General features: G+C 34.7%; 1 protein-coding gene across 9 annotated transcripts in view; it reads left to right on the forward strand.

Moving 5' to 3' along the window:
• The window catches only part of ROBO2 (roundabout guidance receptor 2), a 1,748,812-nt gene that overhangs the window by 1,613,434 nt on the left and 107,706 nt on the right, over nucleotides 1-27,672 (forward strand). For 6 of the 9 annotated variants that reach the window (XM_017954059.3, XM_017954063.3, XM_017954058.3 and 3 more), the window contains 2 exons: nucleotides 6,308-6,435; nucleotides 10,990-11,001. In XM_017954059.3, coding sequence (XP_017809548.2) covers nucleotides 6,308-6,435; nucleotides 10,990-11,001 — 140 coding nt within the window. The remainder of the gene's footprint in view (nucleotides 1-6,307; nucleotides 6,436-10,989; nucleotides 11,002-27,672) is intronic. The other 3 variants (XM_017954070.3, XM_017954066.3, XM_017954077.3) reach the window with 1 other exon arrangement.

Below are 27,672 nucleotides of genomic sequence, written 5' to 3' on the forward strand. Positions count from 1 at the left end.
AATGAAAGAGTATATTTGAGAATACTATGCAAATGTATTTTTACTGTTATATTTTATTTTCATAAGATGTGTGACTTGAAACTGCTCTGCCAAAATAATGAGCTTATATATTTGAAAGCATGGAACAAAACACAAAGCTTACATTGTTTTCTCTCAGTCTTCACATTTGTTTTATACATTCTGCTAAAATTATTTCATTTATTTTGGTGGAGAAAGAGAAATTATTTACTTATTCATTTTACTAATTTACAGAGAGTAATTTATTAATGATAATATGTAAACCAAATGTGTAGATTGCCACTCAAATTGCCAAGTTATCTCCATATAGCTAGTAGCATTAATGTATTAAATATTCCAAGTTCTTACATTTTCAGTATCACATCAATATGAATTTAACTTATATTTCAGAGCTAATTGCTGATATATAAACACAACATTACTATGCTTCTTGATACAATATCTTGTTATATTTCAAATTAGTTAATCTTTCAGTACGTCATATAATCGTTGCACTGGTAACCATGCCATAAAGGAAGTAGAAAAGAATTTCAAGCATTGGTTGGTGCATCATCATTTTTTCAATAAGCATTCATTGAACACCTCCAGTATCTCAGGCACTGTTTGATTATACTTGGGGTATATAGTTTAAAACAAGAGAGAACCAGTCCTCATTCCCATGGAACATACATGCTGTTGGAAATAAAGAAGACAAGAAATAAGGAAACAAATGATGTGGTGAAGATATGTACTTTGAAGAAAATAAAATGTATTAAAAAGTGACAAAGTAAATATGAAAGCAAAGAATAAAAAGAAAGTAATTTTTAAAAAGTAACTGGATTGGTGGATAGTAACTAGATTTCTTAGGCAGGAAAGACATGTGTGAGGGAATGATATTTGGGACATCCTGAAAGTCAAAAAGGGTCAGCCATGGAAAACATAAAGGAAGAACATTCCGTGAATTTGCAAAAGGACTACAAAGACACAGTAGAACTGGCTTCTTACATTGAACAAGTAAAAGAAAAGCCATGTGACTGGAACAGAGTGAACATGAAGTTTGAGAGCTAGGCAAGGACCAGATTATCTAAAGCTTTAAACACCATAAATAAATAGGTTTTATTCTGAGCGACCGAATGAGAAGCCATTGGATAGCTTCGAACAGTTCAGTGACATAATCAGATTTATGATTATCAATCAGTAGATCTGTACTGATGCTCTTAATTCCCTTTGAAGCCTTGACATAAAATAACTGCTGTTACAGTCGTCCCTTCTGATTGGCAGTTTTGTACTTTCTCTTTGTGGCTTCAGTTACCCTTGGTCAACTGTGGTTCAAAAATATTAAATGAAAATGTCCAGAAATAAACAATTCATCAGATGTAAACTGCACAGCATTCTGAGTAACACGATGAAAGCCTGAACTGTCCTGCTTCATTCCACCAGGACACAAATCATCCCTTTGTCCAGCGTATCCACGCTATGCACACTACCTACCAGTTAGTCACTTAGGAGCCCTCTTGGTTATCAGATTGACTGTCTCGTGTAGTGTATTTGTAGTTCAGTACCATCTGTGGTTTCAGGCATCTACTAGGAGTCGTGGAACATATTCCATCTGAATAAAGGGGGATTATTGTACAGTATATGGTTGCTGCTGTTAGGAAGAGTTGACCTAAAGATGAGATAATTCATAAGAGACCCAAAATTGAAAAAGCTCTCTTGTAGGAGAGAGAGTATACTTTTCTGTTTGGCACAAGGAGTAGTACTGTTAGTAGTAACTTTGGGAAGAAATGTTTTGTGTTATCATACATAGAAGATCTTCTAATAGAGATGTTCAAAGATGGAGTAGACCACTTGTCATAGAAACAAGCTGGAGGACTGATTGGTTGCATGTTGCAGATAGGATTCAAGTGTTGAGGGACGGTTGCAGAAAGTGAACTTTTAAAGGTTTCATTTAGCCTAGCGAGTCAATCCCTTTATATGTATTCAAAGTATTCTGATATAAATACATCATATAAACCGCTGATAATATTTGCAGTCTTTCCTCAGGCAAAGATTCAGTGAGAAATGAGAATTTAAAAGATTGTGAGCATTTCAATAACTAAGTACTCGAAGCCTGTTTGTTTTTAAATTACAACATCCCAGTGTGATGGGACATAGCAAGATATGCATTGTGGCTTTTACTTTTAATTGGAAAAAGACAAGACACGGCCCCAGGAAATGTGTGTTAGCTGGAGAGAGCCTTGGAGATAGTTCTGATCTACCCCAATGTGGAGTCAGACATCATTTCACTAGGCTCTGAATCCTATCATGTCATGTATCCCCAAATTTGGATGCAATGCATAGATGTGTCATCAGCATGTCTTGAATAAAATAATGGAATGTTTATTATAATCTTTTCAAACGTCAGTGATCATCAAGGGAAATGAAAAGATGGCAATGTTGAAGAGCATCTACTAATTCCTACGAACTATGCTGGGCACTGTGATATGCAAGACCGTTAAAAACTATTACCCAAAACTTCTTTTTACTCCAACACATCCCTGTCTCACTGGAAATGGATTTAGTTACCTTCTGTACTTACACGTTTTCTAACAAACCTGGGCCATGTCACCAGACTATTGGCCATTTTATTCTTCCCAAGTAATAGTTAATGTTAACTTTTCACAAGGAAGGTAATATGCAATCATAGAATGCACAATTACTTGTATCCCCGATCAACGTACCATTAATTAAAAAACAAACAAACAAAATCTCATTCCTATTCTTGTTTCCACCTTCCTTTAAAATGATAAAAAAAAAAAAATCTCAGGAAGTCAGATTTCAGGCTAAGTTTGGGTTCAAATATTATGTATTTTGTAATTTTTAAATAAACACTTTTAATTTTTTTAAAAATTTCAACCTTTATTTTAGATTTGGAGGTACATGTACAGGTTTGTTACATGGGTATATTGTGTGACAGTGAGGTTTGGGGTACAAATTGTGTCATCACCCAGGAAGAGAGCATACTACCCAGCGGATAGTTTTCCAGCCCTTGACCCCTCCGTCTCTCTTTCCTCTAGGAGTCCCCGGTGTCTATTCTTCCATCTTTATATCCATGTGTACCCAATTTTCAGCTTCCACTTAGAAGTGAGAACACGATTTCCTTCTTTTTTATGACTGTGTAGTATTCCATGGTATATATGCACCACATTTTCCTTATTCAGTCCACTGTTGATGGGCACCAAGGTTGATTCCATATCTTTGCTATTATGAATAGTGCTGCAATAAATATGCAAGTGCTTGTGGGGGTTTTTTGGTGAAACTATTTATTTTCTTTTGGCTGTGTACACGATAATTGGATTACTGAGTCAAATGGTAGTTCTGTTTCAAGTTGTTTGAGAAATCTCCAAACTGCTTTCCCCAGTGTCTGAACTAATTTACATTCTCACCAGCAGTGTGTAAGCATTCCCTTTTTTCCACAGCATCATCAGCATGTGCTATTTTTTGACTTTTTAATAGTAGCTATTCTGACTGGTGTGAGACAGTATCTCATTGTGGTTTTGATCTGCAGTTTTCTGGTGATTAGAATAAACACATTTTTTTTTAACTAAAGCAGAAAGCAGGAGATAACTTTTACATTTTATTTAGTTTCCATGTTGTCTTCTCTGTAATGAATGTCTCTAAAGTGAAGTAAAATTTTGTCATACGCTATAACTAAATATTTGCTGAATATGAAATTATTTTTCTGTGCACATTACATAGTTATATGTCTTACTGTGTTAAGTTAGCATTTTAAAATTAAACTATTTACTTGCAGAGAAGTACACATAGAATGAGAAAGTGACACATTCAGAGTCAGGGTTTTAATTCTGGGTTTTCTATTTATTAATAACATGACTTTGAGGAGGTCATTTTATTTGCCTAGGTGTCAGTTTTCTTATCTATAAAATGACAATTTCTAATTCAGAAAAAGGTTTTGAGGATACTCTGTACAATGTGTGCAATCATTTTTTTTAAACTGAGGTAACATACAATGTTTTTTCAATGACAAATCAGAAATAATGCACAATGTCGATATCTTTTATTGACTTGGAATCATGGCTTCACATATGTATTGATCCAGAGAAAACTTTTCAGACCATTAAGTTTATCTCCCCTCTTTTAGCTCTTGAAAAAGCTCAGCTATAGGACAATGTAGAGACTTCTGAAAGTCACACAACAAGAATAAATAGCTTAAACAGTTGTCAAGAATTCAATTTTTTAGATGAATTGGAAATGTCTGCAAAATACAGTGTTTAAATGTTTCTATCTTACAGCTAAGCATGTCATGCAGTACATAGGCTGACTGTAGAAACGATTATTTTTATTAGACATTAAATACATCACCAGTAACTTTTCTGAAGCCATTATCAAAATAATTGTTTTTCTCTGGCAAAGTTAAGCAGAAAGTGTTTATCTGTATTATACTCTTTTATGCATTTTAGCCTAGGATTGCTCTTGACTATAAATACATGGGTAAAGTCATTTGGAGTCTTGAAGCCATTCACAGTTGGCCTTTATATCAGCAGGAAACAAGATATTTATCATGTATTCACCACTAGTGTTTCTTGAGCACCTAGTAGGTGGAATAATAATAGCGAACATGTATCGTGCTTTTTGTGTGCCTGTTTTAAGTACTTTCGATGTCATCGAAAGCTCACACTCACTCCATGAAATACATGTTATCTTTAGCACTTATTTTGCTAATGAGGAAATAGAGACCCAGAAAATGTAAGTATACCGTCAACCCTTGCAAGCATATGAAGAAGCCAAGTCCATGAGTACAACTCTGGCCGTTTTGCTCCTGAGCCTGTGCTCTTAACCATTTGATTATGCTACTGGATATTAAAAACTCTGTATTTGGAGTGTGGATATTGCGGTGAGTGAAGCAGACAAGATCTCTGCCTTCATCAAAATAGATAACAATGCAAAATGTAACCAAGTGCAGAATTATTGCTGCAGCAATAAGTTTTCAAAAAGGGAGTAATTAGATTTTTATAGTATGGTAATGGATGGCTTCACAATGAAGGGAGTGGATAAGAAAGTAGTGGATAAGCTATTTCCCTAACCACTTATGACATATTTAATAAGCAGAATTTTAAGGCAAAGCACGCAGACAGAAAAGTAACCATGATAATTAAAGGATGGAAGAGTAAGGGTAGTTAAGTTTAGTTGGCATGATTGGTATATAGACAGTGCTTTTTGTCATGCCAAGGTCTATAAATTAGGACTATATTAATTCATGCCTTAGCCTCTAATAAAGTTAAGCTGGGTTATTCTTCTAGCTAAAGCTAGAAGTAGAAGACATCTGGTTATGGTCATTTTAAATGCAAGCCTAGAATGTTTGTGTTTGTCCTGAAAACAATAGGAAATCACAGCTAGTTTTGAGCAGACAGGACCAATTAAAATGATATTTTGGAAACATGGATCTGACTGTGGTATACATGAGGAAGAGAAGCAAGGTGGCCAACCAGAAACTATTGCAAAATGTGTGTCTGAAATAAAAACCACTGGTAAATATCAGGAGGAAATGTCACATGTGAAAAAAACGATAGCTGGATTATTTAGTTTGTGTAATTATAATTTCTTAGAATTAAATAAGAATATATTCTCAGGCAAGTGCTCCCAAATTTTTGGTGTTATGTTTTCTGACCCACTTTGTTGGTCTGCTTCGTGAATGAAGTGGAGGTAAAACCACAAATGCACGTGAACAAGCTGAATATGTGCATTTCCAAAAATCACCCCAAGGCATGCTGATGTTTCAGGTGTTAATATTCCTTATTTAAAAGCTGATTACACACCCTTAATTCTTTTACCTAATGCCCGTTTTGTCGATTTGCCGACAAATAAGAGAAAAATTTTGTTCTTTAACATATTTCAGCTCTCTAATATCCAAGGTGCCTAAAAATAAATTGTATTATTGAACACAGTGTGACTAACAAACTAGTGAAATGTAACTCACCAAGAAACTGAGATTGTGTCTATCTTCTTTAGTAGTCAAGAGCTACCACATAAAGGTCAAAGTGCTAATTATGCCTTTGATAGTTGTGCAGTGGAAAGAATTGTATACGTATGTGAAGTATAGGTAACTGACAAGCAGCTGAAGATTAGATATGAAATTGATTTTATCAGCAATACCTTTAACCTAAGTAATTGCACTTTATGGCTGATTTGTGTGTGTATGTATTTGTGTTTAGGTAACATACAGTTTAAAAAGAAAAAGGAAGATGATTACTTCATGTTATTATCCATATAGCGAATACTATTTAATAAAACCAGTTCATATTCTACACAGGTATGACATCAAAGATGATTACACACTAAGAATTAAAAAGACCATGAGTACAGATGAAGGCACCTATATGTGCATTGCTGAGAATCGAGTTGGAAAAATGGAAGCCTCTGCTACGCTCACCGTCCGAGGTAAGAGATTTAAGATGTCAAAGATAATTGAACCAGGACACTAGTATTTGGTTAAATTGGTAAGTGAACTTACAATCAAAATAGTGAATTATGCTGTTTTGTTGTACTAAAATGCCTAGATTTTGTGTCCTCTCTGTCATTAATTGAAATAAAATTATTTTCATTATTTGGTTCCACGTGATGATAACTTAAAAGGATTAATTCTTATTTAGTAAATTGCTTATATGGTTTAAAGTTAATAGTTTATATGGCTTAAAAGTAAATCTTAAAAACAGAAAAGATCTATACTACTCTTTCCATTTCCGTTGCTTTCAGCTACTGACTGCTTTTAAATGTCATCAGTTTCGAAGGTACTCTCATGTTTTCTGTTTACTAGTTTGTCACTTTGTCACTTTATACTAGTAGCATACTGTTTTGAAGTTCTTTTTAATGTCGGCATTCAAAACAGCAATCTGAGAAAACTAACAATGCTTCCAAAGGTGAAAATGAATACAGAGGCACTCTCCAGACTTGAGATAATCTGATGTAGAGACTGATTTGTGAAGTTCATTGGCCTTAAATAATTGAAATAGTCAGTGCTGCTCTAGTAATAACTTTCACCTTCTGAGTGTCATGCACTTCCTCAGCCATGGAATAATGTTCACTTATAGACTTACTGGAATTGCTTGTAAGTGAAAGAAAGCATTACTTAACTTTACAGTGCACTAGAATAAATTAACCGTCTTTTCAGTGGAACTTGTTGATCATGGGAGGTAAATTATATAGTCCAAGGTACCAAGTAGTACCAAGTGGACACTTAACACTTACTCTTGAAATAGACATTACCCATGGCATCATTCACACTCAGAGAAAATCAAACAAAGATAGGCGAGCACATCCTTTCTCCCCCTACTAACTGTGCCTCCTTCTCTCATCCTTCGTGGTAAAGTGATTGGCTGCATGCTTTCTTCCAAGTCTCAGTTACATCTCACCCCACTTAGTCATACCTCAGACCCTTGTGCAGCTTTGCTCCCAGAAGGTTTCAGAAGGTTAGGAGAAAGGTTTGGAGAAGCTGGAAGTTGCAGGAAAGGTATCAGGGATCCTCAGGTTAGTTTTTTGTGTGGTAAGAATAAGGGGTTTTGCCAGATTTATGATTTAGGCTTCAAATCATGAAAAACTCAGTTACCTCCAGGTTGTTATGAGGGGACAGGCACTTTGCACACCTGGAAAAATGTTGGTGCTTTTCATGCTGCTCAATTGCTCCATCCTTATTTCACCTAATCCATTTTTTTTCCTCTAGACATTCTAGTGTGAATTTAGATACAAAACATATTAGACAAAATTGACAGCTAGTTGCATAAAAACATTTTCACTCTTCATTACTTCACAGGTCATAAAGGACTATGATCATATATGAATTGAATATATAGATATATATATGGACTATGTAGGATGAAAATCTGATAACCTTTGTAAGGCAATGAACACACTTGATTTAACCCACACTCTGCGTGGATGACTTCATACGTCTGTCGTATGTTTGCTGGGCAGCTTATTGCAAAAACAATTCACTAGACCAAAGTATCCCCAAAGTTTTCTTTTCCTTTTTTTTTCTAAAGTAAACGGAAAACAATAATAAACAACCAGCCAATAAACGTCCCACTGGAAAACTATTTGCTGACTAAACGAATGGTGAGAAAACGTGAGGAGTTGTTTGTTGGTAGAAGCGGCAGGGCTGCTTCTATGCTGGAATGCTTGGACGAGTGAGACTTGAAGTGGTCTGTTTGCCTTAAGACCTTTCCCAGCTAATTGTTTTCATAATTTGCTGAAAGTTTCAGGCTTAACATTTCATTTAACAAAGCATGCTCCTTAGGTGGGGATATCTGAAGCTAACTTACCAAACTAATAGAAAACATTGTTTGTTTTCAATAGGGTTTTTTTTTTTTTTTAAATCAGCAAACCTTAAATGGCCTCTCCCCAATCTGTATCCTGTAGATGGATTAGAGTGTTTATTCTTTGTGGTAGGTATTTATCACCTCTCTAAGACTGAAACCTCAAAAACTGTGTTTAAAAAAGATCTCCTTAACACAATATAATATAGAGTAAAATACTGTTTAAAAACATTTATTTTTTACCATTAGGAAAAGCATTTGGGTTTTCTCATGCTAAGAGATTAACAGGAAAAAAAAGACAACACTGTTATCTATGACTTATTTTTTTTCTTTGCTAATTTTTCTATGCACATAAATGAAATGTGCAGCCTTTCTTTGGATTGTTTTATTAGAACAGGGTCAACTGACCCAAGAGGCCATGTCCATTTTCATCCATTTAATGCAGAGACACAGTTTAGTTTAATTTGCTGATTTGGAAAACATCCACCTGCTGGTTTTTTTCCGGATAAAATGTTGCTAATGTAACAAGGACAAAAAAATGTATTGTGATGTTTCTGCTAAAACTTTATCGTAACATTCACATTAGCCAGTTGGGGAAAATGTAAGGGAGTTAATTGTCAAAATTTGAAACAGATCTACTCAGTTGTTTCCCATTTCAAAAATATGGTTAAAAAAAAAACTATAAAGTGAGGCTGAACATCAAGAAACTCCCTTTGCTGACTTGGCAAATGTAAAATTAGGAAGAAATAAAGCCAGTCAACAACAGACCTCCTTGATTAGACTTTTCATTCTAATCAAATAATTTATTACTAATAAAACTTTTTAAATGGCTTAAAAATGACAATACAAACTGCATATTTGCAAGCACATTTTTCCTATTTTTAAATTTTTAAATTTGCTTTGCATAAAGATCTCATTGGAAAAATAATACTGTTTCTAGAGCAATAAAGCCTTAATGTGTTGGAATTATTCTATCCTAAAATAAGATAGACATATATTTTATTCATTTAAAACATGATTTCTCACCACAGTTTCTTTTTTTTTTCTTTTGTTAATATCCTACACTCAAAACGCCTTTTCATTTCTAAAGGAAACATTATGTTTGAAATTCAGCTTGAGATGGCAAGCTGAAAAGTGCAAATTCAAAGATGAAGAACAAAAGTTCTTTTTCTACTGGACATTTTGCCAGTGCAAAATTAAGAGAAACTTCATCTGTTAGAATAAGCCACAACTTCACATTGTTAGTCTGTCATCTCTTTTTGATAGTTAATCTTGTATTCTGCTCCCCACTCCCCTGCAAAAAGAAAGAAATTATGGTACACTGGGTAACTTACTCCTCTTTTCCTCTAGCTATAGCAAACACGCCATATATGTTAGGACACATTAGGGTTCCACTACACCAGGCTTTTCATACCACTGCTACAATTGCCTTATTGCCTATTGTCTGAATCTTTCCTGCTTTAATTGTGAACAATATTGTGAGACCATGGCTGTCATAGAGACAACTACGTTTTATGTTTATGGATTGCACAGAGCTGGTATTATGATGTATCCGTTAAGTGAATATGTGTAAATACGTGTTCAGTGGTGGTTCCTATCTTGCCCAGAGAGCCATCATCAACACAAAACCATTGAGACGTTCCAGAGTCACATTACATATGCGCTAGAACTGTATCTACTGAGATATGGGCGAACCACTGTTGAAAAAATTCTGTTTTTAATATCAGATTTCATGAAATTTCCTATACTACTCAGCATATTGTTTTTTCATTTGGATAACGGGATCACGTGTTTTACAATATTTGTCTATTGCTTTTGCATAAAATGGTTTACCACCTAAACTGATAGAGTGTTATTCTTTTTAAGGAAAGGATTATGAAGCCCATGTGTATCTCTTACAATTTCTTTGCATTAATAACAGGGGCAGCCTATTACCACTGATTTTAGTGATTGAAAGTTATGGTATAATAAAAAAATGATAATTTGTTGAAGCAGCAGTTTGAAAGCCGTTCTCAGTGTGAACAAGAATCAACTTGTCAGTCATTGTTCCCTGCCCTCTGCCAAAAGAAGGAAAAAGCTTAACAGTAGTTAGGGAGCTACTGAGTTGAAATCTCTAAGGATGTTCCAACCTATTTGTTATATTTTCATCCACCCTGTCCATGGATGAAAAGTGATGTGATCTTAACTTATTCCTGACTGAAAAGCAGCGTCAGGGGCTTTTCTGCAGTCCTTGTAATGGTTCTGACTAACCATGCTTAAAATCCAATTGCTATTTAAATCAGACAGCGAGGGCTTCTTTTATTGACATGACATTTGCTAGTCTGTGACTTGAATAGTGATATTCATCAGGTTTTTAACTTTGGGGTAACACAAGGCTGTTTAACTCAAGATCTTTGAAATAATAACTATAGTAAGTGATGATGATAAGACTTTACCTAAAATATCTCTCAAATTGCTTATAGTCAGTCCTCAGAGTCAAAGTAATTATTTTCCTAGAATTATATTTATAACGCTCAATTTTATCAGACCCAGACATCTTGGTCATACTTGAATTGTGAGAATAGAAATCACTCTATTGTCCATACTTAAATGTAACATTACACATCATGCATTCTGATAATTTTTCTTTCTTTTTTTTTAATTTCTTTTTTATGTTCTCACCACACCATTGTAATGTCTACAGCTCGCCCTGTTGGTAAGTAGCCATCCTTCTATCCACTAAGCATGGCTTTGCACAGTGCTTCATAACTCATACGTAGTAAGATTTGACAGAGTGGAATATATTTATTTTACCCATGTTAAAATAATACTTGAGACTGTCTGCTCTAAAAGTTTCTCCTGTTTTTTTTTTAATCACATTGATAAACAACTTTGTAGTGACTTTTGCTACGTAGAACTAAGTAGGTAACAATTTTTATGTAAGAGAATAAATGAATGATTTATGTTTATGGACTGCTAGCTTTTCTTATAGGAGAAAAATATATTGTATTAGGATACAATAAGAAAGCATCACTATCCTTTTTTGTATGTATAAAATAATCAATTATTAGTTATGTTTGATGTTAAGATAAAAAGTTATGAATTAAATTAAAAAGTTCTATGACTTTACACATTTCTTTTAAGTTATGCAGAGTCCCAGTATTTTAGGGATATTTTTAACTGCTGCATATGTATTGCCTGCATGCCTATTTAAACAAAATTAAGTAAAATGCTTTAAGTACATGCTTACCCTAAGTGGGGGAGGGAGAGTGGAACTGTGTTCTTTGGCATGAAAAGTTAGTGTTTGTGGTTTTAATATATCTTATTTTTCATTTGGCTTTGTGAAATTAAAGTAAGTTAACAGCTTGCTTTTGCAGATATTTAAGTGGTAATTATTTGTAAACATTTGGAAGATAAAATATTTCAATTCATTGACTTAATAAGCTTTCTGCATCTCTTTTAAGCTTTAGTTTAATCCACCAATAACTATGTTTAAATAAAATTTGGTAATTGTGTTACATGTAAATGAATAGATGGATGCATAAATGGATGGGTGAAAGAGTGAACAAATTTAGCACACTGCTTCTTCAGTATACCAAAAGATGCTTTAATAACAACTTATTCAATTTTGAGGGCTTTATAAATTGTCCATCTAGCTTCAAAAGCTTTCTTAATGTGCTGGCTTGACATTATTGACACCTGATAGATATGTTGGTTCAGACTCACACATTTTTCCCCCTTTGGTTGAAACAGTCATGGACTTTATTGTTAGACAGTATGTTTTCACATCGTCAGCAAACACGGTAAATATACTTTGGTTTCCCAATCTGACTTTCTGATCTGGTGTTTCTGAGCAATACTCCCTTTTGATTAGTAATTTAATATCCCTTATCCTCAGTGACGTCCTCTATAAAATGGAGAGAATAATACTGACTTATCAAAGCTGTTGCCGGAGGGGACTGAGTTTATGATTTATTTTATACGTAAAAGGCATTTTGTCTGCCAATGTTGGTAGCTATCGTATGCCTAGTTTCTGAGACATTACTTCACATTTTAATATTTTTGAAATAAAGCTATGGCTCACAATTAATTGAAACATAAGCTGTGGGATGTTTTTTGAAACAATGAGGAAATCAGTTGTGGTTTGTATAACTGAAGTTTGAAAATTGAAGGATATATTGTAATCGTTTTTAAGCCTTATTTTCTTGTATTTGTAAGGATTCCTATTAATGGTAATTTTATGTGTCTTTTGAATTACATACAAAATTAAGAAAAGAATGAGAAAGAATAAGATGATGCAGCAATAGACAAAGAAAGAGCTGATGGTAAACTACATGACCACTCTGTCAGATTTCTTTTTCTCAACATGTGTGAGCTAGTTTTCACGTTCAGAAATTCACTCATTTATGTGTCAAATAAGAAAGCATGTTATTGCATAAAGTAAAATAAAATAAGTGGGAACATTTATATATAACAATGTTATAGATTATATATATAATAAAATGTATTAAGTGGAAAGATTGAGAATGATCTGACCCCTTTTCAGATGACTATGGAATACAAAAACTTTGCAACCTTGTTTGGAAGTTTTTTAACGATATTAAGTGTTGCAGTATTTATAGGAGATATGAAAATAGATGAATGATTGACAACATTTCTCAATAGAAAGGATGACAGTAGGTATTTGAAAATACAGGTTGGTTTTGCATTGGCAGCAGTTGTACTTATAAGCTCATGACTTTTCAAATGAAAAGGAACAATCACATTTAAATTGCAGATCTTTATACACAGAAACCTCATGCCAATATACCATGACCACTTGATTTATATTATCTCACAAATTTTCAAAACATAGAATAAATAGTATGTTAATAATTTCCAATATATTTAAAATCTTTAAACATAGGAAAAAGTACGTTGATTTCAAAATGTGATATACACAGAGTATTGAGACATATCTGTCATCTGCAAGATGTTTCAAAAGTTATTTCCATTTTTTATTCCTGTTTGAAATGATTTCTTAAATCCCCATTGGACTGGAACTAAAGAATAGCTTCTTGACACATTGTACTTTATTCTGGGGAAGTCTGTCATTTCATAAATCTATCTCAAATGACTTATGACAATGTTCAGAAATATAAAGAACTGTACTTTAAACTTGACAACTACTATTAATTTTTAAAACTGAGTGTTCGATATGTTTTAATTGGATTACCAAAAAAGAGACATAATAAGGCAATTAACCTCATTTTTTTGTATCTACTTCTTACATCAATTTTAATTCAAGAACATAGATATCTGAACATTCATTGTATGATCAAAAAGTATAAGTAAAATAGTGATTACATATTAAAATTGTAGAAAAACTACATTATTATTTATGTTTGTTAATGCACTAAAAAGCATGTTTTTCAACTTTGAAGCTCTTAGCAATAGCATAAAGGGTACCCTGCAAGGTAGAGACTACAGAAAGGGGAGAAAAACCAGCTTTTAGTTCCAATATAAATTAGGTGAAGAAATATGTACCAAGTATATAACATTTAGAGAAAAATCACAGCATAGTTTGTGTCTAGAGTTTCTGAATGAAAATTAGAAATCATTGCAGATTCTGGAATACTTAGAGATTCAGGAACCATCACTACATTACTCACTGGATGAAACTTTTTGATGGTCTGTGTAGAAAGCCCCCGTTAGAAATCATTACAAACCCCCAAACTGAGAATTTTGTCTAAATGGATGACTCTTATGCGATGCATTTGCGTTAAAGAATTTGCAACTCTATGCAATCGCAGTTGGAATAAACTCCTCTGGCCTGTATCTAGAGTTTTCCTCTAGGTGAACTTAGAGGACGCCCCAGTGTGGGAGGTATTACTGAAGGCAGAGACGTTCACATACTTGCCAATTGAGGAAAGCGTTTTACGGATTTCACTTGTGCATCTGCAACGTCACCAATGGGTCCAAACGAGCTCTTTAATCTAATGTTCATATTTGCCGGCTGCCACAAAATCTGGGCAACTATCACTTTAATAATTAAAACTCCACAAGCCCTTTCTGTGGTTTTGACGTTTTACTATTCCAAAGGCATTCTTTATACGAAAAGAAAAGTACATCGTAGGACGTAGTTAACTATGAATGCTGAAATATTCATTTGTTTATTTGGAAAACTCTTCTGATGAGGAAACTGACAGAAGAAAATGGTCTAAATAGGGATAAATATCTTGCTTCCTATACCCATCTGTCTTATTTTTTTATTGGAAGCCTCTCCCGAGCTTAAAAATAAAAAAGAACATCTATTTTGGAGATGGGCAACACATTTTTTCCTAGCAGCAACTCAAAACATGATGAGTAATTTGGAAAGGAACTGTCAAATCTACCAGCTGCCTTGCTTAGGAAGCTGTCCTGCCCCGTTTGGTAACGTGTGTACCATATGCTGGATGCTGATTGCCTGGAGGATGAAACTGAAAGCCCAGTACTTCACGTGAAACTTGTTTAAAATAGCAAAAACAAACTGACGATACACAACTTGATGGAAACTTCTAAGTATTTTCTAACTTAGTGACCCGAAAGCATATTTCCTTTTGATGGAAGAATGGAATTGGCCACACAAGAATTTAGAAGTAATAAGAAGTACACATGTTTTTTGGCAAAATTCACCATTTAAAAATTATTTTTTAAAAGCAGCAGCCACTACTCTAGACAGAAATCTATAGGGACATTTTTTTTAATATTTCAACGGCTTAACCACAGTATTTAAATATGCCATTTTAGAAAGTTCCATTTTATGAGTTGAAGCAAAGTTTTGTTAAAGCATGTTTGAAAGCAGTTTATTCTGAGACCACCAAGAAGTCAAAAAAAAAAAAAAAAAAAAAGGTTTGTGATTGGAAAATTCATTCAAGATGAACTGTAAATCTGACGTTACTTAAAGAATAATGTAACAGATATTTTGATGCCCCCATCTCCCACCCCAACTTGAAATTTGGAAAATATAATGTGCTGTACATAATTTGATATTGGAACTATCACAGTTTTTTTTAAATCAGAAAACTTAAAAGGTATTATGTATGAACCTTTTCATGTTTGGATGCACTTTTTGCAAAAGATGTTCTAAGTGTACCTTGAAAGGAGACCTAGACTTTTATTTCTTGCATCGCTTTTCTTTGGACAAGCTGTTACCCCATGACCTGAGGTAATCATCTCCCGCCTGAGAGCTCTTAATGTTTCCTGCACCTGGCGCTAATTAGCTACTTTATGCAGAGTCTCATTTAATTATTATTAAGCATCACGCTTTCCGTTGCTCCATATGTTTTGATTAAATGGTAGGTTTAAAAAAGACATTCTGTTTTATCTTCTATATTCCAACTGAGTTTCCATGATGTGAAACGTTTAAAATATCTTAAGCTAATGTTCATTTCTAAAGTGAAACACAAGCGTGGATTACTTCTCAGGCTGAGCTGGTTCCAGCCTTGTGTACGTGACAATGTCTGTCCATTGAACAAGAGGAGAGGCCAGGTATTAAATTACTCTCACACTTCTTTTTTTTTTTTTTTTTTTTTTCCTTTCAGAACTTGGTAAAAATGTTCTATTGTCTTGGTATTGAATGGTATTATAGTGAAGTCTGAAACTTACAAAAAATATAATTTTTTCTTGGCTGGGATGTTCTTTTACCATATGAATATACATGCAGTCCCTTCTTTCAAGTAACTTTGCTTAGTTATATCTTGGTTATGATCGTCCTGTATGTAATATTTCTAGGACACAACGAGCCACTTAAATCTGCCACATCTATGCTTTAATTTGCTTTACTTCAATAACCTTTTCTTCTGTTTTATCTTTGATTTTTTTTTTCTGTTTTACTTTCTCGTTTCTTCAAATACGTTAGTTATATTGGCTTTCCTTAGTCTCAATTTCACATTTATCAACTTCTCTATAATAATTTCAGTCATTTTTATTTGATATTGTATATTTCTCAATGACAATATACCACGTCTCCAACTTTTAAAATTGCAATCATTATGTATTTCTTATTTCTAAAATATAATCTAATTTTTTTGTTTTTTGTTGTTTTCTTGTTAAGCTCTAATATGAAATTCTTTATCTTGTCTTTTAGCCTTTGTACCCCTTTCTTAGTTTTTAAAAGAGAGATTTCATTGTATATAATTTCATTTAGACTATGCCTGCCTAAGTATTTATTTTAAATTGTTTCTGCATTTCTTTGAGTAATTCTTGGAAGACACAGGTTCTTTATCTCTTTTTAATTAATTACATTCTTTTTCTGTCATGAATGAAATAAGTACTTAGTTAATATACAAGTTTGTGTTAAATTTTGTTTTGCATAGATTCTGTTTTGGTTACTGTCTGATTATTCGTTTTCTAGTTAGCTCTGAAGACTAGAGTTTGCATATTTGGAGAAGAGAAAATGTGAAATAGCAGGGTAATTCAATAACCCCTATTTGGAATGTTGTTTTTCATATCTTACTAAAAACATACTATTTTCTTCTCAGTATTATACTCGGCCTGGTGATACAGAATCACCCTTTTTAAGTTATGAGCTGTGTGCATTTTCCTATAGAACTCTCTCCTCATCTTCCTTTATACTCTCTGCTTCGTCATAAGGATGGTTTTCAGGTGTGTCAGTTTTCTATTGCTGCATAAAAATGACCACACATCGAGGAATTTAAAACCATGTCATTCTATAGGTCCAAAAATGCAGGCAGTCGCAACAGGGTTTTCTCCTCACGGTCTCACAGACCCAAATCAAGATATTGGCCAGGTGGCACTCTCCTCTGGAGACTCTCCAGAAGAATCCACTTCAAAGTTCCTTGTGGTGTTTGTCAGAATCTGGTCCTTTGTGGTTGTAGGACTGAAGTTCTCACCTCCTTGGCTGTTAGACAGGGTGACTCACTGTTTTGAGTGACTGCTCTTCAGCTTTCGCACGTCGCTGCCGCCAGTCTCCACAGCCAGCGGGGGTACCCTGAATTCTTCATGTGCTTTGCTTTGTAGCTCTCTGAGGCCTCTTTCTGATATCAGCTAGAGACAATTTCCTGATTTAAAGATCCAGAGTATTAAGTAAGGCCCAGCTGATGAATCAACCCATTCTAAGGTCAACTGATTAGTAACCTTAAGTATATCTCTAAATATTTTTTGTAACTTAATATAATCATGAAAGTATTTCCAGGAAGGGCCTGCCTGAGGTCACGGGGCCTCAGAATTCTGCCAACTACAGTAGGCTTTTTTTTTCATTCTTTCTTTCAGTACTTCTTCCTCTGCCTTCTGAATGTTAGCTTATTTTCTACAGTTATGTCTCATATTTCCCATGTCTCACTCTAAGTGTTATTTTTCCCATAAAAGGATCATGCGATGGGCTCTCACAATGATGTTAGATAATTTTTGTGCAACTGGTATTGATAAAGGATTAAGGCTAGTTAGGTTGGTGTCCAGTGTGCTTCCTCAGTTTTCTTCAGACTTTACTGTACTTGGCAGGGACACTTCATAATTTGTGGTTTAGGGGCTCTGGTATTTTTTCCTTATTATTCATGTCTTTTGTTCTACTCAATACAGGAAAGTGAAGTAATATAAGCCTCTCCTCAGTTATCTTAACCTAAACACCAAAAGTTTGAATAATCATCATTTTTGGAGTCTCTTCAAATAAAAATAAAATAAATATGAAGTATTTTTAATTAGTACTTAAAATTAAATTACTATAAATATTAAATATCAGGATAATATAAATACTCAGGTTCAAAACAGTATTATGAGATTAGTATTAAGAGGTTTCACTGGCTGTGTCCGGAAAAAATCACATTAACACTTGAATTACGTATTCGAAGAAAGTCAGAATTTTCATAACTTGCTGCACTTTGTAGACAGAGATGTCATGAGACATATACTGTAAAAGAGATCTAATGATATGTGCTACACCTAAATATGCATGGTATTTGAATTGCTACACTACTTACTTAAACATATTAAATGTCACTCAAGGGAATAGTACATAATTAGATTTATTAAAAATATATAAACTAGCAAACTGTATTACATTTTGATTTAAAATATATCTGAATGCCTTTTAAAATCTCACTTATGGCAAGTATTGCTTTCCAGATATACTGAGGACATTATTTTCATTTCCCCGACAAAACTATCAGCTCTTTGTCAGTAAATACATTGTTATATTTATCTTTCTGCTGCCTCTAGGTCTAGCATCACACGTGTGGTGGGGGCACACAAATGTTGGTGCAGTTAATTGATACACGCAAATGCATACATAGGTAATATTTGCCTAGAAAATGTTTATGCAAGCAGCTTTAAATAGTGCTATAAAAAGATTAAGCAACATTAATGGTAACAGGCCAATCACATATTCCCCATTCTGCTGGTAGGAGATAAAATACAACAAAAAGAAGGCACTAATGAGCTAGGATGGTGACTTACTAAGCGTGTAATTAATGTTATTAAGAAACATTGCAGTTGCATATTAAAATTCCGTTAACTAAGCATCCCTTCAGCATCAGTACATTTGTTCCTTGGTTTCAAGTTTTTCTTTTTTTTTTTCTGATTGGCATCTTCATGCAATCTTTTTCTAAAAAATGAGATAATGGGATGTGATCAGCCCTCGTGGTTTAGCTGGAGTGCTGACATGACAGTTCTGGCAAGTTGACAGGTTAAGTGAGTGAAAATGGATGTCTTGTCTCACCATTTACTTGAAGAGCCATTTTAAGCTATAGTTTCCCTCTCTTTACTCCCACACTTACAACCCCTTCTATCCGAGATGTAAGAAGTCAAGTTTTCCCAATTTAGGAATTTAAGATCTTGAAAGAAGTTTTTCACCACTTTAGTCTTCTGCTGGTCAAAAATGAGGTCATTTCTTTACAAACAATGAGTTAATTTCTCTAATAATGAATTCGTTTTTAAGTTAATAGCACTTTTTATTGCCTATAATGTATATACACCTATGTATATTTAAAAGTTCTGTGAAACTTGCATGGTGAATCTCATAATGATTTCCATAGTTACATGACTTCCTATACCTACCTATAATTAAGGAAATCTATTTTCATAATCTGAAATATAATAAAGTTTAAAATTACCTGCACATGTGCCCACCTTATTTACAGTGTGAGTAAACTATTACTGTTGATTGCAATGTAGAAATATTTAATATGATTCTAGGATTAGAGTGAACTGGCTGAACCCAGTAAAGACCATTTAGATGGAAAAATACACGGCTCCACTCCCACAATCCCTCAGTTTAATTTCTGGCTGGCAAACTTGAACGATGAGCGAGTTCACAGTCGAATTATATTCTTTGCCCGAGGCCTTCAAATACCTAAGCTGACTAAAGGAGCACACCCATCTAGATTGCCTCAGGCACAAAGAAGCCAGGTGAGGGGAATGGTGCCTTGGGGCACTCTGAGAAACTTCTGTCTCTAACATATTGCCTGTGTTTTCCCCTCGGGAGAAACACTCTCCCACCCTCCCTTCCTTTCCAACTTAATCTAAAGGAACAAATCAAATTTGTTTCTCTCTCTCTTTCCCCCCCTCTTCTTTTCTTCTTTTCTCATTCCTTCTTTTCTTTTCCCACTCTCCCTCCATCTCTTTCCTCTTTTTCTTCCTCTCTCTCTTTCTATGGTTTTTCCATCTGTAGAAGGCCAACTGAGTCAAGTTACTATTTTGCTTAGTATGTATGTATTACAACCTTCATTGTATTGTAACATGTCACAACACAGTTGTAACACGTGTTGTAACGTGCTTGATTATTTCCATGAATGTCTCTTCTGGTAGGAGGTGACTTCCAGAGGACAGAGATCTTGGTACCCTCTGACACAAAATAAAACCACTAATGTTATTTTAAAAATAATTGAATAGTATTATGAATTGAATTGCCATGTAACATCTGAATTCATTTTTGTAGAAATTTATTACTGTGGTATGTTCCAGTAATGTTTTGCCTTCAAAAACAAAAATATAAGTGTTAAGGCACTGACCCAAGTATAAAATGGCTATGTGCTTGTAGCTGTTCATTATAACACTGTTTTTATGTGCCTGCTTATGAGATCTAAAAATGTAAGACATTTTGAACTGAGTTAACTCTTTTCAGAAGCATTCTTTCCATTCTAGAATGATTATTTCATTATTTCAAAACCAATATTTCATTTTGATATTTACATTGTGCCATTTCAGGCAGGAGCACATTATGTGTGACTCTAAATGAAAGAAAATGGTTTGAACCACTTTCACAAAACATATACATATTTTGGGGGTGTATGTGTATTACACTTACCAAAATAAATTCAGTGTTATTGGCCCTCCTTGGAATTGTTTTTACAGTTGCAACACATGGCAATTCAGAAGGCCACTTACGTTATTTTGTAGTCATACTATGTAATTATTGGCTGACTTCACTGCCTTTTCAAGTAATCAGATTTTGAATAATTGAGGGTTTTTGTGGGGGAGGAGGTTCTGATATTATATGAACCCTCCAAAATGAATCTCACAATCAACAAATTCCAAGACTGTTTCCAAACTGTAAAGAGTAATAGCTGCATAATGGTAACATGTTTTACTCATACAAGGAATGAATGTAATTTGTATGTATATGTGAGACCTCTCCTGGGTGTAGAGTAGAATATAAAGTCTAAATTGATGAAGAATCTAAGGATATGATTCATGGTACTCATTCTATTCTCTTTATTTATTTTTTCATATTTATGCGAGCAGTAAATCATTTAGTGCTTTTCCTTTTCATTTTGACATTGAAGAAGCACATATACATATATATGATTATTGTTGAAAGAAAAGGTATTGCATTAGTCTGTTCTCATGATGCTAATAAGGATATACCCAAGACTGGGTAATGTATAAGGAAAAGAGGTTTAATCGACTCATAGCTCTACATGGCTGGGGAGGCCGTATCATCATGGTGCAAGAGCAAGGCACGTCTTAAATGGCGGCAGCAAGAGAGCCCTTTGTGGGGGAACTCCCCTTTATAAAACCATCAGATCTGCTGAGACTTACTCAGTATCACAAGAACAGCAGGGTAAAGACCCAGTTCAAGGATTCAATTACCTCCCACGGGGTCCCTCCCAAGACATGTGGGAATTGTGGGAGGTACAATTCAAGATGAGATTTGGGTGTGGACACAGCCAAACCGTATCAGGTATAGACATTGGTGTTTTACTGTGGAATAAGGATTTTTATTATTAGCTACAAGTAAGTAGCTGGTGGCAAAGAATGTGTATCACTCATCTAAAGGATTTATTGCCATGGACCCAATAAAAAACAAAACAAAATAGTTAATTAGAAAGGTAGGTAATTTAGCAATTTGATCCTTTCCTTTTTTTTTTTTTTTGAGACAGAGTCTTGCTCTGTCCCCCAGGCTGGAGTGAGCGGCGCCATCTTGGCTCCCTGCAAGCTCCGCCCCCCGGGTTCCCGCCATTCTCCTGCCTCAGCCTCCCGAGGAGCTGGGACCACAGGCGCCGCCACCAAGCCCGGGTAATTTTTTGTAATTTTAGTAGAGACGGGGTTTCACCGTGTTAGCCAGGATGGTCTCCATCTCCTGACCTCGTGATCCGCCCGCCTCGGCCTCCCAAAGTGCTGGGATTACAGGCGTGAGCCACCGCGCCCGGCCATTTACATTTCTTGGAAATAGTGACAAATGAGTAAAATGTGATTAGTCTTTATAAAAGTGATTATTTTCAATCCTATATTTCTAATTTATATTTTCTATTATAAATACATTGCTTCCTCTGAGATGAATTATGTGTTAATAAGCTTCAAATCAAACATTTCCATGGCAGTGTGTGTGCATTTCCAATATTATTAACAGAAAATCTTTTGAAATCAAATGAAATATTACAGAGTAAAAATTAAATAAAGTTAAATAAGTTGAAGAAACAATCATGTATAAATTAGAACCCAACCTGAGTTGAGTAAACATTTCTCTCTTATTACTGGTCTATACTGCGTTGTAAAGAAACGATTTCTCACTATCTGTTTCTTGTTGGTGGAGGCAAGCCTATGAACTAATTTTTGCAGAAACTTTTTTTTCTTCTTCCTCTTTTTAGAGACGGAGACTTGCTCTGTCGCCCAGGCTGGAGTGCAGTGGCGCGATAGTCTCGGCTCACTGCAAGCTGCGCCTCCCAGCAGTTCTCCTGCCTCAGCCTCCTGAGTAGTTGGGATTACAGGCGCACCCTGCCGTGCCCAGCTAATTTCTTTTGTATTTTAGTAGAGACGGGGTTTCACCGTGTTGCCCAGGCTGGTCTCAAACTCCTGAGCTCAGGCAGTCCACCCGCCTCGGCCTCCCAGAGTGCTAGGATTACAGGCGTGAGCCACCCCGCGCGGCCTTTTGCAGGAGCTTTTAAAACCCAGTGTTACACAATGCCTTTATTTGTCTGTAGTGCTTTTGTTAGTCTGGAATGTTGACTACTCATTTATAGTCTTAGGTCATAAATTTCCAACGTGGTGTAGCTGCACTCTCTACAAAAGGGCATATCAGAATCGATTAGATTTGTATTCAGGTAACATATTTGAAACCACATATATCAGAATCGATTAGTTTTTGTTTCAAATCACCTATATTTTTTTTCAAACAGCATATTTACTACTGCAATAGTAAGTCACTGTCACTGGTGGGTATGTGTCTAGGTATAATGCAATAGGTATGATAATATAGGTATATTATTCCTTAGGTATAATGAAGTGGAAAAAATATTGAGTATTTGCTTTAGATCAAGGATTCTATTCTTTTTAAAATGTACTATTCCCAGGCATTCATTTAGTGTTCACTGTTTTGGGCTTTTCTAGGTGAAATAAGTACGCCATTTATATGCTAAATAGTAGACCGCACCCCATACCAGTAAAAACTTCAAACTGGACTGAGGAAGTCTGACACAGAGGCTAGGGAGAAATAGAGAAACAAGGCAATGCAAGCAAGAACAAGTACCTTAAATTGGAAAGAACACAAGACAAGCACAAGGTCAGAGATTGTTCAGGTTAATCATTGTTGACAAAGAGGACCAAAGGATAAATGACATCAGGGTGGGTTAACCACAAGACCAAGCAAATGCCAGTGATTGAAAGGAGAGACTGCTGTGCTGAAATGCTGGAGCTAGTTTGAGGACAAATGAGTGTCAGGATTGGAAAATCTTAGATCAGCTGATGGAAGCCAAAATGCTACACTGAGGAGAATAATTTGCAAGCATTGCTATGATAAGAATTGTAGGTTTTCACTGTGATGAAATGAAAGGCACGATAGGTTTATGAATAAAGAGTGACTTGAAGAAAGTGTACTTAAGAACGGTTATACTTCTAGGTAGTATAGAAAGAGAAAGACAATGGGTTTTATGCTACCCTAATGAAAAAAACAATTATTCAGGGAAAACATAATGTTATTATTTTTCAAATCTTTATAGCGTATTGGAAATTATGGCATTAAAATTCTATCATTCTTCTTGGTGTTAGATATGACACATTTTTAGTTAATCAGATCTTGGTTCAAAGGGAACCAAATTAATCTGGCATCTCAGTGTTTAAGAGTTCCTACTGTGGCATTGGAATAAACCAGAAATCAAACCTGTCCTCCAATCTAATTTAACTTTCAGAAAGCTGTGTTTCTTGCATGTTCTCACTTATAAGTGGAAGCTGAACAATGTGAACACATAGGCACAGGGAGGGGAACAATACACACTGGGGCCAGTCGGGGACAGTGGGGGCACACGGCGGGAGGGAGAGCATCCGGAAAAATAGCGAATGCATGCTGCGGTTAACACCTAGGTGAGGGGTTGATAGGTGCAGCAGTTCATCATGGCACACATTTACCTATGTAACAAACCTGCACATCCTGCACACACACAGCGGAACTTTAAAATTATAAAATAAAATAAAATAAAATAAAATAAAATAATAAAGCTGCGTTACTTATGTCCTTCATGAGATTCAGTTTACTAGTTTTACTTCATTATGATAGTAGTTGAAACATAAGGCTTTTCAAATATTAATTGAGATAATGCCTGTGGAAGGGTTAACACAAACTCTGGCACATAATAAGCACTCAATTAATGTTAATTATTGCCATTCTATTAAATGGGTTGTGACTAAGTGAAATTTTAACTCAAGCAAATGATGGAAGAGAATGCTTCTTAAATATGCTTATAGAATATGTTAGTATTTAACAAGCAAATATATGAAATAGCAAAAACAATTCTACTTGAGTTTGTCAAAAAATTCAAAATGGCTATTATAGAATTAAAAGTTTATTCATCAGGCATAAAATTATATCCAAAGAAAAAGAGTGGCTGAGCATGCCTGTATTCACCCTGTGCCACATATGAATGGACCTAGCTGTTGCGTGACTCTCTCCGTGCTAATGCCTGCCATAGGAAGTCGTATTTTCCTGTTGAAACCACTCTGAACATGATGTGATTAACCTTTAGAGTCCGCCATCCCCTCATCTCAAAGCCCACCTTATGCCCAGCCTGTGCTTGCTACGCATGTTCAGCTATCTGATTTCCATATCACCCACTCACACTCACTGGCAGGCATTAACATAACAGAACTGTAGCGTGACTTTGATTGAAGCCAGCTTGGGCTGAATGCAGTATCAAAGCATAATTTAGCAGAAATCAAATCTAATTTACTGTGCATTGTATATAAATTCTCAAAACACAGTTTCAAGTGAACTGTCCCAGACCTCTAATCTTAATTGACCTTTTTATATTTGGGTCTACTTCTCTGGAAATCACACAACATACTTTTCTTACAGAGCTATTGTTTTGTAACTTGCAAGTGTTGATTAAACACTAAATTGTGCCATTCTGTTGGCTTCATCTCATTTCTAGTTATAGCTGAAGCAATAAGGTATAATCACTTGACAGATTAAGCAAGTAGGATATTACATCGTAGTTACAAAAGATTTTTCCAATGCTTTCAGGTTTTAGACACAATATAAATACATATTTTATAGTCTTCTCTCTTAGAGACATATAGGAGAATTGCCATTTTTATAACAGGCATATTCTTCTGGAGTTTATAACTCAATCTCTTTAATTCACATTGGGTTTAAACGTGTGTTTGGAATTGTCGTCTTGAGGACCTAGTAGTGTTTTTTTTTTTCTTTTTTTATACTTAATGGGAGTCATTATAGAAAATCTATTTTATGTATAGCACACTTAGTGCTATTGTGCTGTGTTGATAAAATGCCACCTCTGTCTACTCCCTCCCATTGGTGCCATCAGCCAAATACTGTCTTTTCAGACCATTCTCACTGCCACCTGGCAGAGATGCTGAAACTGTGCAGGGTTATTAGAAGAATTGTTGATGCAGTTTTTCATTTAAAACCTCAAAAATAAATTCCTTCGGCTGATATCCCTTCACAGAAGATTGCAATATAGATCTTGGGCAGGCAGAGAGTCTACAAAAGTAAAAGTAATTGATGCCATTTGTTTCTTTGGTCCACCTTCAGGTGATAATAGGAAAGGATGTGTATTTTCACAGACCTGAGTACTCTTCAAAGTTTTTGCTTTGATAAATGTTTCCACATTTTCCATTTTTTTAAATTAAAAAATGATTAGATGATTTTAGTTCCAGCAAGATCAATGTGGCATAAGTTCTGGTGACAATAGTCTATTGGATGCATTTGAAATACAACACATTACAACTTGGAGTAAATGTACAATATAAATAAACATCACATGAAAATATATTTTGTAGGATAAATAACAGATGCTGACAGTTTTTTGTTAGTGGTCTTTAAAATAATCCAGTATTGGGTAAAAGTTCCAGAAATTATAATTTCCTGGCCTTTTTAGATTATACTATCAGTGGCAAATATTATGTCATGATTTTGCAGAATTTCTTTGTCCTTTAAAAGCCCTGATGAAATGGTATCTTCGGGTGCTACTATAAATTAAAATTCTCAACTGGATTTTCTGCCCCAACTTGTGAAGATTTCCCGGCTCTTTGTCTTTGCTCTTTCTCTAATCCTCATCTACATTGCTTCTAAAGCACCCTTTCCAAAATATAAATCTGATTGTATCTTTCTTACAAAAATGTCTTTGAACAGATCTTTATGGTTTTCAGGACGAAATGTCACACCCGTTTAGCAGGAATCATCTGGTCCTATCTATATCACCTCTGTGACCTAGATTTCTTTTATTCTCAGAATCCTTTACAAGCTCCTGAAAATCCAGTTCAATGGGTCTCTGCCTTATATGCTGCTTCTCTTTGTCCCAAGTGACCTTACCACTCTTCACCTAGTCAACTCTTACTTGTCCTCCAAAGTACAGCTCTAATGTGGCCATGCCCTAGCACTTTTTCTCTTTTTTTTTTTTTCTCACAACATGGCCTGATTGGTTCTGTTCCACTCTTTCTCCCCTGGTGCCCTCTGCATTTTTTTCTGTTTTCACTGAAAAAATTACATTTTGCTGTTTTTGTGTATTTGTTTATGTATTTACTTGTAAGTCTCTGCCACAGGACAAGAACAATTTTATTTGGCTTCCCATCTCCTGTACCAACCAGAATGTATCATCATTTTTAGTCAATCAATACATTTTGTGTGACTAAATGGATGAATTATGTCTTTTCAGAAAAGTGGATGCATAGATGTGGTCATTTGTCAGTCCTTATTTTGAGGACTATATTTTAGCAGCTGTGTTAAAATTGTAGTATCTAGATGCCAAAAGAATTTTGCAAAATCACTCATCCACAAAAAAATTTTTCAAAAGTTTGAAAATTAAATTCATGGAAGTCTGTACTTCTAAAGGACACCTGGTAATTTTACTGATAGAGATTGGTAATTTCACTGGATAGATGAAGAATAATATACTTGAAACTATAAAACACATAAATATATGTTTATATTTCATTGATTTCATTTGATGATTTCAATCATGTTTATTCTCAGTTAATAAATTTTAAAAATTTGTAAAGAAGGACTGTATAGAGTATCCAAGACTCTAAGGTTTTACTAACAACTTTTGTGAGATAATTTAAATTCTTTCTGGCCCAAAGCAGTACAAGTTAACTAACAAGCTAAATAGTTGATTTTTACTCAAGTCTTTTAAATGACTGATTTTGACTCAACTGAGTTTTGAATTTTTAATAATTTTAGATACATGCTAAATTATTCAGTACTTCTCACTTAGCAAATGTCCATGTTGACTCTTATTTTTCTTTATAGAATTACAAAGAGATAACTATATACTCAACTTTTTCGTAACAAATATAATTTTTCTACAATATTGCAGATGACAGAAACAAACCTTAAATGTTTTTTTGGTACAAATACCTGTTGGTTTCACATTTCTACTGAAAAAAAAATGGTCACTGCAGTGTTTTAAGAGTTTTCTGTAAGGTAATTTTGTAACATTGATTTAAACTATCATTTCTATTA

The sequence above is a fragment of the Papio anubis genome, chromosome 2, assembly GCF_008728515.1.
Source record: "Papio anubis isolate 15944 chromosome 2, Panubis1.0, whole genome shotgun sequence".
In the NCBI taxonomy this organism is placed as follows: Eukaryota; Metazoa; Chordata; class Mammalia; order Primates; family Cercopithecidae; genus Papio; species Papio anubis.